Raw genomic sequence first — 19633 nt, 5'->3', positions numbered from 1 at the left:
GCTTTACATTTTTGGTTTATTAATTTATTCATGGGGGAACATTTAGTAAGTCCCATATTATACTAATCATTAAAGACATAAAGCCAAGTAGAACAGTTTCCTTGCCTCCAATTATCTTGCTTCTCTGAGAATGGAAGGGAAGGGTCAGGCTGCACCCGTCAGGCCATCTAACTACTGGGGTCTTCTTCACTCATTTGTACTGAAATGTTTTAAACCAGATACACCAGTACAGTTCTCTAGTTCCCCAGCCTCTAGACCAAGAGAGAATATGTTTCTTTGTGAATGCTGATAATACTTTGCTAATTATGAATTTGTGTTTAAAGTTGAAAAAGAATAAAGGAACACAGCTGGATGTATTAGTATGGGCTCATGAAAGAGACATATCCTTGGATGTTGAACCTGCATAGTCCTGTTACTTCATGGATGACACAATGAACTGAATCTGAGACACTTCTAAACCATCCCAGCATGCACTGCAGCATTGGCAAACTGGAGGCTCTGTTTTACAAAATGAATACATGAATGGATGAATCATGGATGGATGAATGGATGCTTTTTTAATGGCCTATATGTTCTTCCAAATATTTCTGACCATTAAAAGAATTTAAAGTCTAGTTTAAATTTCATCTACGTCAAGAAACTATCCAAAGTCCCTAGTTTAAGATGATCATTGATTCCTTGAATTCACATTCAAACCAATGAATTCAAATAGCTTATTATTTAATCTGTACCTGTATAATTATACATTTATTGTAGTTATGAGTATATGGTTGCCCTTAATGGATTAGAAATCTGTTGATATCTGGAAATATAGTTGACCCTTGGACAACGTGGGTTTGGAGTGTATGACCTCTACATTGGTTTTTTTCAATCGAACACAGACAGAAAATATAGTATTGGCAGATGTGAAACCTGCATATAAGAAGGCCTGATTTTTCATATGCATGGTTTCTGCAAGGCTGACTGGGGGAAACGGTCGTGCATAGATTTTGGTGTATGTGGTGGTCCTGAAACCAATTCCCCATATCTACATAGGGATGACTGTATATTTTATACTGATGCCCTGCCATGATATTCATCCTGCCTGGCAGGGAACAATCACTGAATAAATAATCTGTGCATGAGTGCACTTCCTAATAGATAATCTTGGATCATCCATCTATGTTCAGTCAATATGTAGAAAAGATCAGCATATTATTCATGACATATTAAATACACAGTGAGTACTTACTCTGGGCTTGGCAAGAATGTAGTTCAAATTTAATCACCTTAACATTTGCTCAATCTGTGAATAATATGACTTTACCAAATCATATTATTACCTTATATCTTGTTATCTCATAAACAGAGATATAAGTAATGACCTCAAAATGACTTTTTGAAAAGAATAAATTAGCATCTAATAAACAAATATACAGCTTTAAAAATCATCTTGTTGCAAGGAAAGGAAACAGAACAAAGTATTTTCATAATCGAGTACAAAGTTAAGAACTACAGTGACATTTAAAGTTCTAACAGAATACAGAGAAAGGGCCCAGGAAATTGACTCACATTTATGCTATGTAGGAAAAGGAGTGCTTCATATAATACTTATTTCATAGGGTGAACAAATATATATATATTTATATATATTTTTTATATTATATATTATATATATGTATGTGTTTGTGTGTGTGTATGTATGTATGTGTGTGCACTGACAATCATAGGAAAGAATATTTTCACATGTAAGCAACTTTGCAAGCAGGGAAACAGAGGCAAAGAGAAAATGCATGTTTCCTAACAAAGCAAACAAAGGTCAAGTCTTCTCTCAAACACTGTTTCAACTCTATTCAGTCCATTGTTACTTCAAAACCATTTTAATATTTTTCATTATATAAAAGGTGTTCCTCTATGAAATTAATGATATTCATATTAAAAAAAAACAGTTGATGTTTATCAAGAATAAAAAAAAAATCCCTGAGACAAATAGGGAGACTCAGGAATTCTTCTAAGCAAGCCAAGGAAGCTCCAGTATACATACATATAGCATATATATATTTAACTGATCATCTATAAGAAAATACATACATTCAATTAAAATAAATACTATACTATAGGTATGTGGTAAAGACTAATTTTGTGGGGTAAAATTCCATCAGAAAGTTTGCTCAAGTTTTAGTTTTTTCCAAAGCATTTGAATCATAGAGCCTACTTTTTAAAATACCAAAACAAACACTTTGGACTTATTGTGTAAACAGCCAAGTTATCATGGTGCATATACCTCTCGTTACAGCTACTCCCTATTCAGAACATCAGAATAAAGACAGAAAGAAGACTGCAAATACAGCTTCAGTTTGATTTCATACTGAAATACCCAGTAAAGGTCCTCTTTGGTAGGCTGGTTGTACTAGCAAAACAAAACAAAATTTATTATTATCATATTCATTCAATACTTAATATGTGCCAGTCAACGTTCTAGGATTTTTGTACATACAATTTCCTTGATGATCTCAAGAACTCTATCAAGTAGGTAGATAAAGAACCTGAGTCTAAGTCACATGCCCAAAGCTACACAGCTCATGAATGAAAGGTCAGAATTCAAATATCTTCTTTTGGACTTTGAGATCTTGTTCTTAACCACCATATGTGTTTACTATTCATAACAGTATCTATTACCCAACTTAGATGAGAAAACTGAGGTTCAAAGCTCAGTACCCTATTCGAAGTTTTTCTTCTATGGAGTCATCCACTGAAAATTAAATCAGGTTAAAAATTATTAAATCAGGTTCTCCTTCAAATCACTCTTCCAAATTACACTCTGCCACTAATCATTGTGATTGGGACACCTTGTAAAGTCACTATTCTTTGTTTTTATCATTTATATTCAACCTATTTCCTTGATTATAAAAAGAATAATATGTTGAAACCAATAAAAACATATGTTTCATTCCTACAGTAATCAAGAAAAAGTGGTTCTGGCTGGAAAAAGCATTTAAAAAAATGCCCTGAGTTATTTTTGGCCCATACGGTATCCCCAAGACACGTTCTCCCTGTGGACACAGAGCAGCATATGGCTGTTCTTTTCACAATTCAGGCTCTTCTGTTTACTCTGAACCTCTAGGTTACAGTATGTTTTGTAATCACTAATAAGGACCACCTGCCTCTTGAGAGTTTCTGCTTAACAAAATAGAGAGACTCGTTCGTTCTAATTCACTCTCAGGTAGACAATACACCCCTCATGTGTGGGCCGAGATTACTGAGTAGAAAACTTAAACAAGTTATGCTGATTGTATTGCTAAATTAAGAACATATGTCAGTTTCATAAAAAGAAAAAAGAAACAGTAATGTTTGGAACAATAAAGACAACGCTTTGGAGGAAATGAAATACCTAATATATTTTCCAGGAAAAAGAAAAAGAATAATCTACTTATTTCAAAAATTCATTCAATCCACTAAGAGATATTCAAGGCAAATTTATTGCATTCAAATATGCCTAACCATATACCCTCTTTCTACAAATTTATACTATGGTTGAACTCAGCCAGAAAAACTGGCTCTTTGAAAACAAGCAGAGTTCAATCCAATAACTGACTGATAAATGCTTACCATTGAGAATGTGAAAGCTATCATAAATCTGGTTTAATAGAACAAGAAGAGATAGAGTATATGGAGAAGAGTAAATCCTCCTGTCAGTATCCTCCTTTGGCCACAGTGACAATTCCCACCAGAGGCTGGGCCAGATTAGGAACCTCTCTCTAGGCTGCCATTGCAAACCCGTATATATACCTTCATCAGTGCACCTGCTTCATTGCGCTAGAATGGTTGGTCCGACTGTTTGTCTCTCCTTCTAATCCGTGAGTGCCCCGAGAGCAGGGTTCACCTATTCACTCTAGTCTCAACACCTGTTAACAGAGTATGAGCACAGACTGAATTTACCAAATCCATTCAAAATATAACTGCCTAGGGGATGATACCTACCCACATGGTACCGCAGGAAAATAAATTCATCTTATATAAAGTTTACTTTTTGAATGCAGAGAGATTTTCCAAGTATTAAGGCCAATGTCAAAGACAGGCAGAAAGGACTGGCTGTGGGGACAAACAGTCAGCATTTTGAATGCAAAGATTGTCTCTGAACTTTCTCACACAAACTCAAGTTCCTCTTCTAATGGGACCTTCACTTTACCCAGTGCACTCATTATCTATCATGTCTCTCACTGACCATGTGGAATATTGAGATATTGGACTAATCATAAGCAACATTTACAGACCTCTGATGTGCCAAACACGGGGCAAAGTTATTTATTGTATTACTTCATTTAATGTTCATTACAACCATATAAGGTGGGTGCTACTGTTTTCATTTTAGACATGATAAAACTGAGGCAAATAATTTTTTAGTACTTTGCCACAGATCTAAGCAGAACATTAACAAGTCAGCAGCTTGCCAAGCACTCTAATACTCCACCTTCAAGCAGGTGACTAACGCAACTCCTAAGGATAAAAGTCATTTGATTTGTCCTGATAATCCTCAGAATTCAATTCTTAATTTATAACCACTCCCCACAGTCCAATTTATTATTTTTTTCTTCTAAGAGCTGCGTTTTCCATTTCAGTAAAACCAGCAATGCTATCTAGTTACAAATTATCATAATCATGCATGAGAAATAATTCTCACAAATTGTTTTGATACATTTTATGAACAATAACACAGTCATAAACATAAAACTTTCATGCACTGTTAAATGTACATAAAAGAGCAGCTTGAGATTCAATAGGAAGTTTTATAACTACATTATGTGTATATGGTGAGACAGGTATATATGTGTACTTGTGTGTAAAATTATGTCATGTAATGGTATTGTATGTTAGTGCATATATTTCTGAAACATTTGATTTTGCTGTGTAAATCCCTAATCATCAGAATATATTAATGATAGGCAGTTTGACATTAATAAAAGTCAGACAAAAGTAGCTTTCCTATCTTAGACCTTGTCAAATCATTTCTGTCTTATTTCATTTCCCATAGGTCCTCTTTCAAAAGAGCTTTGGTCAAAAAGCTATTGATTATCAATAATCTGTGGCACTATCAAAGTTATGTTTCAGTAAATGTCAATCTGGATTGCAGAACAATGGATAAGATTTCATGAAGCACCTACAAGTAGTACAGTATTGCTATGTGGCTTTACGTATCACTACAATAGTTAGAAACATAAGCTGTCTGTGCATTATTAAATGCATAGCTGTAATAATTATCAGGAAGAAAAATAAATCATAATCTCTCTGGTTCTGTAATTTCTCATCGTCTACTTTTCTGAGAACTTGGGTGACTGGTGCTGCATAGACATATCACTTCGGAGGATATATTTGGAAATAGAAAAAAATTGATTAAAAATATCAAATTGATGTTTTCTGATTAGGTTCAAACATGAGAAAGCATGTGTACACTCTCACAGTATTATGGTAGCTCTGAGAATCAAGAAGAGGAGATGCTTTTGTTAGAGGAAAGAGTGAATTACACAAAAAAATAGAACAGAAGAAGAATATTTTCCTAGTTTATTTGAAGCATTTTAAAAACATTCTACTGTCTACTGTTCTTGTAGTTATTTCTTGGCCACCAAATTTCTGTGAATAGTCCTACATTTCTGTGGAAGAGATGCTGGATGAATGAACTCCAAACCTCGGCTGAGACTACAGAACGTGCTCCATCCTTCTCTATACCTAAAAAAGCCAGTGTGCACTAATATGTGGCAAAGGGCTGTTGAAATGTGAAATAATTCTTTACAGTAAGTAGATGCTACCCTCCCTGGACTCCCCACCCCAGCATCCACAGCCCTGTGCACTGATTTCCTGGACCTCCCTTATCCATCAAGTTCAGAATTGGTTTCCTGTTCCAGAGCCCCTTAGGATTGAAGAGTGATGGCACCTAGTAGCTCTCCCCAAATCCCCCAAAGACCTCTGCCCTACGAGAGCTCCTCTGAGGGAGTGCCCACCAGTCTTGGACACCTGATGAAGTTCCTCCTCCGTACAGCCATCCCCACGTGCTAACCCCACTGGGTCCCCATCGGATTCCAGTAGAAAGAAACAGAACCCTGGGTGATGGTGTGTCACCTTGCAGGCAAATGCCCAGGTGCTTTTGGGTACCAAACCCAGGTCTTGGGAACCTGCTTCCAGCTGGGCTCTTCAAGTCGCCCTCACATGGCCACTTATGGAAACTGAGAAATAATGGACCTTGACCTGAAGAGTGCCTGAGGTAGACAAAAACAGCAGGTAGCTCTAAAGGCTGTTAAATAATCTGAACACCACCCTTGGATACATCAACCTTCCCTGGTGTTGCAACTGAAAGAGGCAATATAAACGCATAGTATGATTCACTTCCATCAACCTGATATAGCCAGAAGGTCTCACCTTGTGATGTGGCAAAGGTGATGTGCCCTTTTTTTAAGCCCAAATTTATAAACGAGGACATATTCAGTCAATTCCACCCCACCCCCAACACACAGACATACAAAAATTGTACAAAGATTACAACAAATTTCTTTCATAAAAACGCAAAATTTCTCTAAGTGTATAGTCAATTACAGAAAAAAAAATCAGATCATTCATTAAATTCTTACAGATATCAGAAGATTTCTCTAAAGAGGCTCAAGAATGTCCATAACATTTCAAAATTGAAGAGAGAATCAAGTCATACCTTTTCTAAAAGTGTATTTATGGGAAAAATCTATTCTGACAAAAGTTATATACTTAAAAATAAAGCATCCCTCCTGGAGAGCTATACACATTAATAGATGTTTATAATGATACTTGCTTTTAGATGAAGCTGATTGGTCCAGTGGCCAATGACTTTGTACTCTGTGCTTTTGTTGGTTATTTGATACTGGAAGATATCATAACGTCCAGGAGCATCTCCGTTTTCATTAAAAGTGACAGGAGTGCCAGCACTGCCTATAAAGATTTAGAAAACAATGTTAATAAAGCTTTAGTAAGATAGCCCACTGGGCTTATTTTTCTTTTAGAAGGAATGGTAGATAAAAATATATTGTGTGCAGTAAGTGATACAAAGATTGCAATCCATACAAGGTCATTCTTGATAGCATAATATCTTTTACATGAAAAGAAGCCTAGACATACATACATGAGTAAGATGTGCTTTATTGTACACATTAGAAAGTAAATGATGAGTATCCAAGTTAAGCAATGCACATAACAGCTAAATAAATAAAAGTTGATAGGCTGAATATTCAATACTGGCTACATAGTATGATAGTTAATAGAGAAAAATGTAAATGTTTTGAAGCATGACAGCTATTGTACAATTCGAACTACTAACAGCAATTCAAATTATAGCAGGAGAATGTTCTGGCCAGAATCCTGAGTTTTGCTTTTTCTAAACTCTCTAAAGCAGTTGCCTTTTCAGTTCCTGTGCCTCTGCTACTTCTGCCCCAGAGTATATCAATGGGGTCTACTGTTGGGAACCTTTCAATGGGTGAGGCAGTGATCTATGGGAAGTCTCAACTCTGCTCAGATCATAAATGTTCTCCCCCTTCACAGTGACAGGTCTAAGAGTGTCAGAGCAGCAGGATGCAAGAACTGTAGTCTGTTCTAAACTCCATTCCTTTTGGAGGTTTTCATCTTTTCTCTTAATAGTTTCTGCTCACTTTTACTTTCCCTCTTACTAACTTTTATGTAATTACAGGGGAAGAGTAGAAATGGATCACCACCCCAATGTGTTCTTGTTCCATCTAGCTTCACTATCCATATAGAATTTCCTTTTCTCTAACAGCTTTTAGGCTTCTGTACATTTTTTTTTTTTTAATTCTTTCCTATCTTGAAAAATTCACATGACACCAATCCCTTTTCTCGGTGTCTGTCTTCTCTCTGCAGGCCTCTTCTCTGACTCTCTTCTCACAGGATATTGGATTTAATTTCTATAACGTGCTAGAGAGTTTCCCCTTCTTGTTATCTCTGTCTCATACTATATTCTCCAAAAGTATACATTACTAATAGTTATATATGTCAACTGTACATATTTCCATCTTATAATGAGTTTCTTATTCCAGCTGTAGAGTTGTTTACCTAATTACCAGCCATCACAAAATTCCAAACTATTTAACTTATCAAACAAATTGATGACTTTATCAAAAAAGACAATGAGCTGTAAATAAATTTAATCAGAGTCACATAGCAACAATGTGAATACTTTTCCAGTATTTAATGGACAGATGTCTAATATTCTGTTTTCTTGATTCTTCCTAAAAAATCATGATGTGGGTTCTCTGATGAGACTACAGATATCTGGTATCATCAGGAACTGCTGAGGCTGCAAGAGATGGCACCGCATGGGAGAAAGACCACTGCTCTCAGAACTGGAAGTTCCATGTCCAGGCTCACTCCATTCCCCATTGATTTCCACAACTTGTGTACGTCCCTTTTCCTTCACTTACCACAGGGACTTAACAATAAATATGGATAAATTTTGAGGTCCTAAAAGAGCTGTATACATGTAAATTATTATTACTATTATTAATTCACATGGGAAATGACTTTATATATAAATCAACAGATGTACATTACTCAGGGAATAAAATAAGAGCTCTCCAATCAGGCTGTGCTATCTTAGCTACTCTTTATATATTCAAATGGAACCTATTTGCCAAACCTGACCAAAGCCTTTCTCAGCTCCTAGTGACCACGAGCAGGTTAACCTCTTAAATCCTCAGCTCCTTCATCTGTAAAATGGGAGTAATAATGATACTTTTCTCAAAGAGTTGTTGTGAGAATTAAATAATCAACACTTGTCAAGTGCTTAGAACAGTGTATGGGGTTAATTAAATTATTCACTCCACATTTATTTTCAGTACACACCAACACATAGTAATAGAAAAGATGTTGAAAGTTCTCTAAGTGATGGCTAGACAAAAGATTATTGAAATTCAAATGAGGAAGATATTTCTGACTGGAAAAACACATATGTTAAGAATTTCACATTAACACGATCAATTCCTGACATTTATATGTCACTATGAAATATTTTAATTGCATATTCTCTCCTCAATAAAGGGATACTCAATTCTCTCTACTTAAAATATCCCAAGTTGTCACCTCCTTAACTGAGGGACTCCTTATATTCCACAACAGCAGTTCCCAATCTTTTTTACAATCACAGTACCTAAGATGAAATAATGTCACTTGTATAACACATTACCATGAATATACCCTGAGTTATACATAATTCCTAATGTGCTAGCTGTTTCTATATCCAAGTCAAGAGAGCTCATTGGAGAGCTATATTGTCACAAAATACAATAATTTCCAACTTAGATACTTTGAATATCATTATTAAGATAAGTTGCACTACATCTGACAGTGTATTAAGGTGCAATATTCTAAAGTAGTTATGAGTGTGGGTTCTGGAGACAGATCATTGGGTTCAAACGCCACTCTGTCACTTATTGATGTAGTATCTTGAGTGCATTTCTTAATTTCCCTATATCTCACATTTCTCAGTTATACAGTGAGCTAACAGCAATTCCCACCTCAGAAGGATATATAAGGATTAAATGAATCAACATATATAAAACATTTAGTACATCATATTACACATTAACTACAATTTCTTCTGTCGTTTTATGGAAATGTTGTGTTTAAGAGCCACTGTCTATATGAGAACATATAAACTCAGTGAGCACGTAAGTTTTCATGATGTCACTCTCATTAATCTCTGTTCTCTTTCAACACAATGCCACTTATACCTAAAATGCAGGTCCCTAAATTCATCATGCTCTGTCTCACTGTTCTGTCTTTGCTCATGCTATTTTCTCTAATTTCCCATTCTCTTTCCTCCTTACCCCTCTCTATATAATTCCTTCAAGATATGGTTCAAGGTCCATGCACTTACAGAAGCTTCATCTTACTCCAACCCTGGGGAAGGTGCCCAACCACCTCTTTATGTCCTAACATGCAATATCAAAGCCCTCGCAACACTCCACAGACTTTTACTATCCATCCTGTACCTGACCAAACATTTATTTCACAGATACTTTTTTAGAGCCCACTATGTGTTCAACATTGGGTGGACCCTCTGCAATCCTCACAAAGCTATGGTCTTCTTAGGAAAGGCAAAAGTATCTATTATCACTGTAAGCACTGCAGCAAAGACAGTGCTTAGTCCCAAGCGAGTAATCAATAGATTATAGGAAAGCATGAAAGAGGCATCCACTAAAGATTCCAAGCAAATCCATGCTTCCCTCTTGGTGACATTATGAACTTCATGTATATTTCCTTCCATCTTTTGTATTCACAAATGGAGAGAACAAATAAATCCTCTCACCTTGCTATTAATGTGACATTAGGGAAACCACAGGGAAACTTCGACATATCTTTGAATGGGCTCTGCATTAATTACCGGTAGCTGAAGTGGTTTTTATTACTGATCACCTTTGCATCTTGTTTTCCTAAAGCGATTTCTAGTCTCAAACTAGGCTTGCAGTTGAATGACTTCAACCCTCTTTCAGGAAGAATTGATTCCATTACATATTGACTCATTTCAAATGACTGCCATGGAACTCTGGTCGATGTAGAAAGAGCATCGTTGAGTAGCCATAAGGAACTAACTCATTAGCTGTTTAATAATTCCTACAAGTTTGCCATCTTTTAAAAATACCATTGTTTGTACTGAAACTGGCCACTCTGAGAAACAGAATTAAGTGCCAAATATTTTTTTGTCCACAAAAAAATTTCAAATGACAGATGTTTGTTAATACAGTCATCAATTTATCAAGGTTTAATAACAACACAGGTAAGAAATAAAATTTAAATATATTTGATTAAGCAATATTCACACATATTTTACATGATAAATTACACTCACATTTTCCTGTTTTGTTTCTCTCCATCCTACACTTTAGGTATTTCATAAATTTTGAAGTGTATTAATTTTGTTTATGAGGAGGGTGGAGGACAGGGTCTCCCTCTGTCACTCAGGCTGGAGCGCAGTGGTGTCGTCTTGGCTCACTATAACATCTACCTCCTAGGATCAAGGGATTCCCCAACCTCGGCCTCCTGAGTAGCTGGGACCACAAGCGTGTGCCATCGTGCCCAGCTAATTTTTGTAATTTTTGGTAGACACAGGGTTTTTCCATGCTGCCCAGGCTGGTCTCGAACTCCTGGGGTCAAACAATCCTCCCACCTGGGCCTCCCAAAATGCTGGGATTACAGGCATGAATAAACGTGCCCAGCCAAAAGTGGATTAATTTTTTAAAATAGTTTTCGGGCTGGGTGCAGTGGCTCATACTTGTAATCCCAGCACTTTGGGAGGCTGAGGTAGGAGGATCTCTTCAGGCCAGGAGCTGAAGACCAGCCTGGACGACACAGTGAGACCCCCCATCTGTACCAAAAGAGAAATAAGCCAGGCATGGTGGCATGCGCCTGTACTCCTTATTACTCAGGAGGCTGGGGTGGAAAGATCACTCGAGACCAGGAGCTTGAGGTTACAGTGAACTAGAACTGCGCCACTGCTCTCCAACTCCAAGTGACAGAGCGAGATGCTGTCTTCAAACAAACAAACTTTTCCATCCACATTTGCTAGTGAGGAAATGGAAACAAGCAACATGGAATTGTGAGGTAATGTCTACTCATCAGGTGCTACCCTTAGAGCTCATACATCTCCTTGAATATTTTCTGTTCAGTAAGAAATGTGTCAAAAAATATTTTTATTCATAGGCATCTCAAACACTCCAACATGGTTTTGGAGGGAAAACAATACATTCAACAAAGATTTTTTTTTGAAAATGTTGGCTCTTTTGAATATTGTGCAGGGGAAGAATATGGGCTTGGGATACAGGGACTAGAGTCTGCTTTCTGACTCTACCAATTACCTGTGTGATCTGAGTAAGTTAATCTCCTTAAAAGCCTGTTTTCTCATCTGCCAAGCAGGCATAATAACCCCAACCTTCCTAAACTGTTACAAGCATTGCACGAGATGACAGTGTATATGACTGGTATACAATAGATGTGCAATGAACGCAAACACTCATCATCTTCCATTCTTTTGGCTGCACTTACGCCCCTTTGGTATACATTTTCTTGTTTACACCATGCAAAACACAATGTAAAAATAATGCATTTACCGCTTTTTTTTTTTTTTTTTTGAGACGGAGTCTCACTCTGTTGCCCAGGCTGGAGTGCAGTGGCACGATCTCGGCTCACTGCAACCTCCACCTCCCGGGTTCATGCCATTCTCCTGCCTCAGCCTCCTGAGTAGCTGGGACTACAGGTGCCCACCACCACGCCTGGCTAATTTCTTGTATTTTTAGTAGAGACAGGGTTTCACCATGTTAGCAAGGCTGGTCTCAATCTCCTGACCTCGTGATCTGCCCACTTCGGCCTCCCAAAGTGCTGGAATTACAGGTGTGAGCCACCACGCCTGGCCTGCATTCACCTTTATGTGCAAAAATTATAAATCTCTTTATAAGTGCAATCCTCTCAGCTCTTTTATTGTCAAGTTTATTATTTTTCTGCTCCCCTCCTGCTACCAAAACTGTATTATCCTGCTCATCACTGCCTAAACTATTGGAAAAGCAGGAAAAAGATAAGAAAGCTAGAAATGAAATCAGTTAATTTAGTAATTTTTAGCACCCTTAAACGAAGAATAAATATGTGAGATGTGTCACTGACCAAAATGCCATAGGAAGTAGCAATTTTCAACAGTGTCTCAATTATTCACGCTCTCTTTCCTTATCCAATTTACTTTACTAAGTATTTATTACACTTAAGTGGATTCACATATTTGAATTAAAATCATATTATAGCTTTATTATTTAGGGATTAGATTACTCTTATATGTATCAAGTACTCACCCTTATATGTATCAATTACTCACTCCAATTCTCCAAAGCCTTTAGCATGTGACTTACTGTATTGTTTTCCAACAATGTTTCTGTTGTCTTTTTGGTGGTAGGATCATTTACTCATCACTCAACAACATGGCTGCATAGTTAGACTTACTTATGTCCAATTACCTTTTTTGTGTGTTTGTTTGTTTGTTTTGAGATGAAGTCTTGTCTCTGTCCTCCAGGCTGGAGTGCAGTGGCTCCATCTCGGCTCACTGCAACCTCCGCCTCCCGGGTTCAAGCGATTCTCCTGTCTCGGCTTCCTGAGTAGCTGGGATTACAGGCATGTGCCACCAGGCCTGGCCAATTTTTGTAGTTTTAGTAGAGACAGGGTTTCACCATGTCGGCCAGGCTGGTCTTGAACTCCTGACCTCAGGTGATCCACCCACCTCGGCCTCCCAAAGTGCTGGGATTACAGGCATGAGACATCGACATCAAGCTGGCCCCACTTACCAGTTTTTTTTAAAAAATTCATTCATGCCTCTTGACACATACTGTCATAGTCACTCTCTGGAACTTGTCTAGTAACTATATCATCTCCACAAATTTCCTCTTTGGACACCACCTTCCAACCTCACTGCAACAATTCTATGATTTCCTCCACTTACCAATTCATTAATCACCCCGTTTTGTCACTGTGCTTCGCTCCCATGATAGTGACTCTTCTCTCCTATTCCTAGACATGTTCTATGATCTTCCTAGGGAATACCCTCTATTCTCTTGTGCTTCTCTCTGTCCAGTGAATCGCTCTATCAAAATCACAATAATGATTAAATTCAATTGTACATCTTCTTTGCCTGCATCCAAGCAGTTGAACATTGTTTGACAAAATGATAAAATTTTATTGTCTGACAAAACCAGGGCTAGGCTGAGGCAAATGAGATACCCAGGGCATGACTCCAAGAGGGAGTCTGTCTCCCTGAATTTTGCATCCTAGGTGCCTCACTTGCTTTACCTTGTCCCTGCTGTCTGGTCTTACTTTAAATTCATACCCTCAGATTTCACATGGACAATCAGCATTGCTCTGCAATCCTATCACACTTTCCCATTTGGTCCAGTTCTCCCTCCCTTCTAGGTAGTATTTGACTGTTTCATGACTTATTCTCACCCCTCACGTATCCAACACCCTCCTTTCCCCATCACTTTGGCTTGCTTCATACATTCCCACTGACAAAAGGCAGCAATACAAAAACATCCTCATCATTCCACCACAAACCCTACTGCCTACCTGCATCCACACACATATTCTCCCATCCCTCCTGATGCAACACATGTCCCAGGTCCAATCAAAGGCACGTCCTCCCCTGGTGCTAGGGTCCCATCACTCTCACCTTCCATGCACTTTCTGTTCACAGTTTTCTTCTCTTTCTTTTACATCCACAAATTTAGACTTTTGGCAGAAGCATCCCCATCAATTTACAAATCAGTTCTAATAGCTCTCATCTTAAGAATAAAGCAACCAAAACCCATTACTCTATCCCCACAGACTCATTCAGCTCTTGCCTCATTTTTCACTCTCCTTCATGGTAAAATTGTGTTCATTCTCTCCACTTTCTTATTCCTCTTTTACTCTTTGACACATTTTAAGTTGAAATTTAACCTCATTCCTCCACTGATGAGTCTCAAATTTATATGTCTAGCCCTGAATGCAGACTTTTCCAATTATCTGTATCTCCACATTATTGTTTGATAATCATCTTAGATACAATGCTTGATTCTTACATATTACAAACATGTTCTTCAGACAGTCGTCCCCGCTTAGTAAGCAGCTGATTACTGTCCATCCATTTAATCAATTCAAAACCTACTTTAATACCCACATCTATAGCAACACACAGGCCTAAATCTTTTTTTTTTTTTTTTTTTTTTTCTTGAGACGGAGTCTCGCGCTGTCGCCCAGGCTGGAGTGCAGTGGCCAGATCTCAGCTCACTGCAAGCTCCGCCTCCCGGGTTCACGCCATTCTCCGGCCTCAGCCTCCCGAGTAGCTGGGACTACAGGCGCTGCCACCTCGCCAGGCTATTTTTTGTATTTCTTAGTAGAGACGGGGTTTCACCGTGTTAGCCAGGATGGTCTCGATCTCCTGACCTCGTGATCCGCCCATCTCGGCCTCCCAAAGTGCTGGGATTACAGGCTTGAGCCACCGCGCCCGGCCAGGCCTAAATCTTAATGTAAACTAAGGACTTCAGTTAATAATGATGTATCATGTTGATCTATTAGTTTTCATACATGTACCACATTCATACAAGATCTTGACAGTTGGGGAAACTGTGTGTGTGGAGGGGTATAATATAGAAATTGTACTCTATGTTCAGTTTTTCTGTAAATGTAAATTATTTTCTTAAAAAGCCTTAATTTTTAATGGTGATGCTAATTTTAATATACTTTATGTAAACTAACACATAAAAAATATCATGTCAAAATATAATCAATATAAAAATATTGAGGTACTTTATACACTTTTTTCCTAAGTCTTCAAAATCTTACATATACTTTATACTACAGCTTATCACAATTCAGATTAGCCCTGTTTCAAGAGCTCAACACCCACATGGTTAGTGCTGACTATATTAAAACAATACAGTTCTAAAAGGCAGATCATTTGAGCAGCCACTGCTCCCTCGCTCCAACACTCCGTTCACTGGGAATGAAGGCCCATTGCTGAGCCTTTCTCATCTGGCCTCCTCTTCAACTGGAATGAGCCCCCCTTCACTCATTTCTTTCCTAAATGTATGTGGACCAACCAAAGACTGACATGTGACTCAGTGGATGCCAGATCTGGAGACCAGATCCTAAAATAAAATCTAAACTGCTCCAGAGGTAAAAACAAAGAAGGCCCACATCTAGGCCAGGCATGGTGGCACACACCTGTAATCCCAGCTACTTAAGAGGCTGAGTCAGGAGAATGGCTTGAGCTTGGGAAGTGGAGGCTGCAGTGAGCTGTGATAGCACCACTGCACTCCAGCCTGGGTGACAGAGAGAGAACCTGTCCCCACCCGTTGCTCAGAAAAGTTTACATCTAATGCATGGACAGGTTCTATCTTCAGAACATTTCTAGAATTTGCCCATTCTTTTTACCTCCTCTTCCATTAACCTTGCCTTTGCTACTATAACCTCTCCCTGAACTCTTAGCAGGTATCCTGCATCCACACTGAACAACAATCCACTCTCTACCCTGCAGTCAGAATGACAGTGAAACACAAATCAAATACTATCACTCTTCTTGATATCCTTCAATGGCTTCCCATTTCACTTAGAATAAAACACAAAGGCTTGTCATGGCCTTTAAGTCTCTTATTTATCTGATCTTGCTCATTTTCTATACTCCTTCAACCTGGTCTTCTTTCTGTTTGCAAGCACATGAAGGTTGTTCTCTCAGGGATTTTCTGTTTTCTGTTTTCTCTTTCCAGTGTTCTTCCCAACTTGGTCTTCTGACTGCTTCTTTCATCACTCATATCCCACCCCAAATATCAAGAGAGGCTTGCCAGATCACCATATCTAACTTAGCCTGATTCCTATCCCTGTCATTCACTATTACACACATTATTGCCTTCATAGTACTTTTAAATATCTACAAATGTATGGTTTCTTTAACTGATTGATGTAAATCATTGGATGATATGCTTGTGATTGTTGAAAATATTTCTATCACATTCTCCACCATATATATAGTTCAGACTATTGGATGAGCATCCAAATACATATTATCTTTTTCCTGGGCACATAGCTAGGCTGCCCCTTTCCAGTCTTCCTTGCACTTAGGCGTGGCCAAATTATTAGTTCCAGACAATCAAATGTGAGCACACATGATAATGCACTACTTAGAAGTGCATTAAAACCCCGTAAGTGGTCTTCTATGGTCTTTTCTCTTCTTGGTTGGCTAGAATGAAAATGTCATGCTGGACACTTTGAGCATCTACATGTTAAAAATGACAGAACTTACATTAGGCTGGATTCCAGTGTGAGTGCATGAAGATCCATGCTACTAACCTGTTAATCTACCATCCCTTTAGCATAATTGTGTGAGTATAAAACAAAATTCTATTCTGTTTAAGTCATTACAGGTTGTCAGTCTATTTCTTCCAGCAGACACCCATAACATTCAAGTAACTAGTGAGTTCTCAATGAATAGTTATGAAATGAATAATTGAAATCATATTCAATCTGGAAATAAATGTTTCACTTCACATCACATTATAAAGCTTCAAGAATAGTGTAGAGTGAGTATCAGACACTGGCACGGATTAACAACTTGTTTCAGATTCTCCTTAAGAGTTAATACTCATTACTTCAATGCGGATATATATAATATAACATGGACTTGAGAAAGTATAATCATTCTTCAGAATTGCACTGGATAAGTATCCATGTTTATTTACCTTGGCTAAAATACACAGTTGGTTTCCATAAAAACCAAATATAGAGGTATTAAAAATGTGTGCCCAATTTTAGGTTGAAAGTGGTAAAAAAAAAGAAAAAGAAAAAGAAAAAAAAAGACAGGACAAGAAATGTAGTTGAATGGCATTTCTAATTCTCTGAACCAACTCTTCTTCTTGATCTATCAAAAAACTGAGCTAACAATAGTAATTTCTCCTGTGGAAATGTCTTTATGATCCTTGGATTAAAGGTGCTTTAAGATTGCAAAGTGTCATTGTCATTAATGAATAGCACGATTTGAGAAATAGAAATAGAACCTATAATTGCATTTATAGTACTCAAATAAGCTTATTAAACTTTTAAACTAGGAAAAGATCCATTATTCCATGATATACACCTCAGGGAAGCAGATGAATTGGGAGGTTTAAATAAAATCTCTTGTAAGAAAAGTAACCAAAGACACTATTAAAATATCAAATGTTTGGCTAAAGGAAAGAAATAAAAAAGAACATATAACAATTAGGTAAGATTAGGTGATATATCTTAAGATGAATCTGAGAGCAAACCAAAATATGTTACAATACCCTGAATCTAATATATTTTCATTCTGTAACAGAAATCCTCTCTTCATCTTATGTACTTGAAGCCTTTTATTATTTCTTCTGGGGGACATTAAATACTTTACATATAAAAATGTATATATGACTTCCATTATAAAAATGACCGTGCTTTATTAATTATTGTATATCTGATAGTGATGATTACAAATATGACAGAAGTGTGTATGTGTGTGTACATACAGTCCAAACTTTTCAAATTTGCTGTACTAGGAAAAGGTCTTTCATCAACTAGTCCACTGTGTTGGTGGAAAAAGAAAGATTCTCTTTCCATCTGGATTTACAAGAGTCACATTTATCAGTCTTTATCATTTATCAGTGAACGCTCTCATGGCTTGTATAAGAGTCTCTTTTTGTACTCCAAAGTCTAAAAGTTATTAGTTTACATGTTTTACTAAAAGGTTTTAAATTTTGCTGTTGACATTTTCATTTAATATACCTGTAGTTGACATCCCTACCATAGTAGGTATGGGATATGAAGTAGAAATACAATTTCACTATTTTTCTAATATGGATAGCCATTTTTTCAGTTCTTTTTGTTGAATAATCCCCTCTTTCCTACTGGCTGGAGCAATGCTTCTGTTTTATATCTAAGATCTGTAAGTGGATCTTGTTCTGGCCTATCCTATTGCATTCACCCATTTGTCCATCCTTGACCCAATACCAATGGTCAATATAAATTACTAAAGTTTTATAATAAGACAAAGCAGTATGACAAATTCCCCATTTTTCTTGCTTAGAAGTGTTCTACCTTTTCTTTGCTTTACACTTTTCCATACAAAATGTAGAACAATCTGGCTGGCATGGTGGCTCACGCCTGTAATCCCGGCATTTTGGGAGGCTAAGGCAGGAGGATCGCTTGACCCCAGGAATTTGAAACCAGCCCGGGCAACAAAGCGAGACCCTGTCTCTATTAAAATATTTTTAAAATGTAGAACTGTCTTAATAATTTCCATGAACAGCACCATATGGATTATCATTGAAGAATTTATAAAATCTGTAAATCAATTGGGAAAGATTTAATATCTTTATATTATCTTCCTATCCATGTGTATTGCTTGCTTCCATTATTTAGACCTTCTTTTATAAGTCTTAAAATGGTTTTATAATTTTCTTTCCATAGCACCCAATCGTTTTTGTATATTTATTCCTAGATAATATTATCTGATATTATTGTTAATGTTTCTTAAACTACATTATATATTACTTTGCTGCTACTATACAGAATGCAGCTAACTTTTTTCTGTATCAGTCTTATAACGAGCTCAGTGGCTCTTAACTAGAGGTGATTTTGTCCCTCAGAGGATATTTGGCACAATGTCTGGAGATATTTTTGATAATCACAACTGGGAAGGTGATGCTATTGGCAACTAGTGGAAGAGGCCAAATATGCTACTAAACATCCCACAACGCACAGGACAGTGCCCTACAGCAACAAATTATCCAAAATGTCAATAGTTTCATGTTTGAGAAACCACTGCAAATTCTCTTATTATACCTCAAAATTGATCTCTAGATCTTTTAATTTCTAGGGAAAACATCAACTTATCTGCAAGCACTTACATTTTTATTTCTCCCTTAACAATTCTTGTAGCCTAAATATTTTTTTCTTCTTTTCTTATTATACTATCTAGGACCTTCACTACAATGCTAATATGAAGTGGCAATAGTGAACAGTCTTACATTTTTTCTAACTTTAAAAGAATGCCTCCCATATTCCCCAGTTATTATCATATTTATTTAAGCCTTTCATGTGCCCTTCTCAT

The 19633-nt window shown here is 37.2% G+C and overlaps 1 protein-coding gene across 10 annotated transcripts in view; it reads right to left on the bottom strand.

The window, feature by feature from the left end:
- The window catches only part of GRM8 (glutamate metabotropic receptor 8), an 824703-nt gene that overhangs the window by 171847 nt on the left and 633223 nt on the right, over positions 1 to 19633 (bottom strand). For all 10 annotated transcript variants that reach the window (XM_017956170.2, XM_017956173.2, XM_031664855.1 and 7 more), the window contains one exon: positions 6794 to 6930. In XM_017956170.2, the coding sequence (XP_017811659.1) occupies positions 6794 to 6930 (137 nt within the window). The remainder of the gene's footprint in view (positions 1 to 6793; positions 6931 to 19633) is intronic.

This window comes from Papio anubis, chromosome 4, assembly GCF_008728515.1.
Source record: "Papio anubis isolate 15944 chromosome 4, Panubis1.0, whole genome shotgun sequence".
Classification (NCBI taxonomy): domain Eukaryota; kingdom Metazoa; phylum Chordata; class Mammalia; order Primates; family Cercopithecidae; genus Papio; species Papio anubis.
This window is presented reverse-complemented; position numbering and strand designations above follow the sequence as displayed.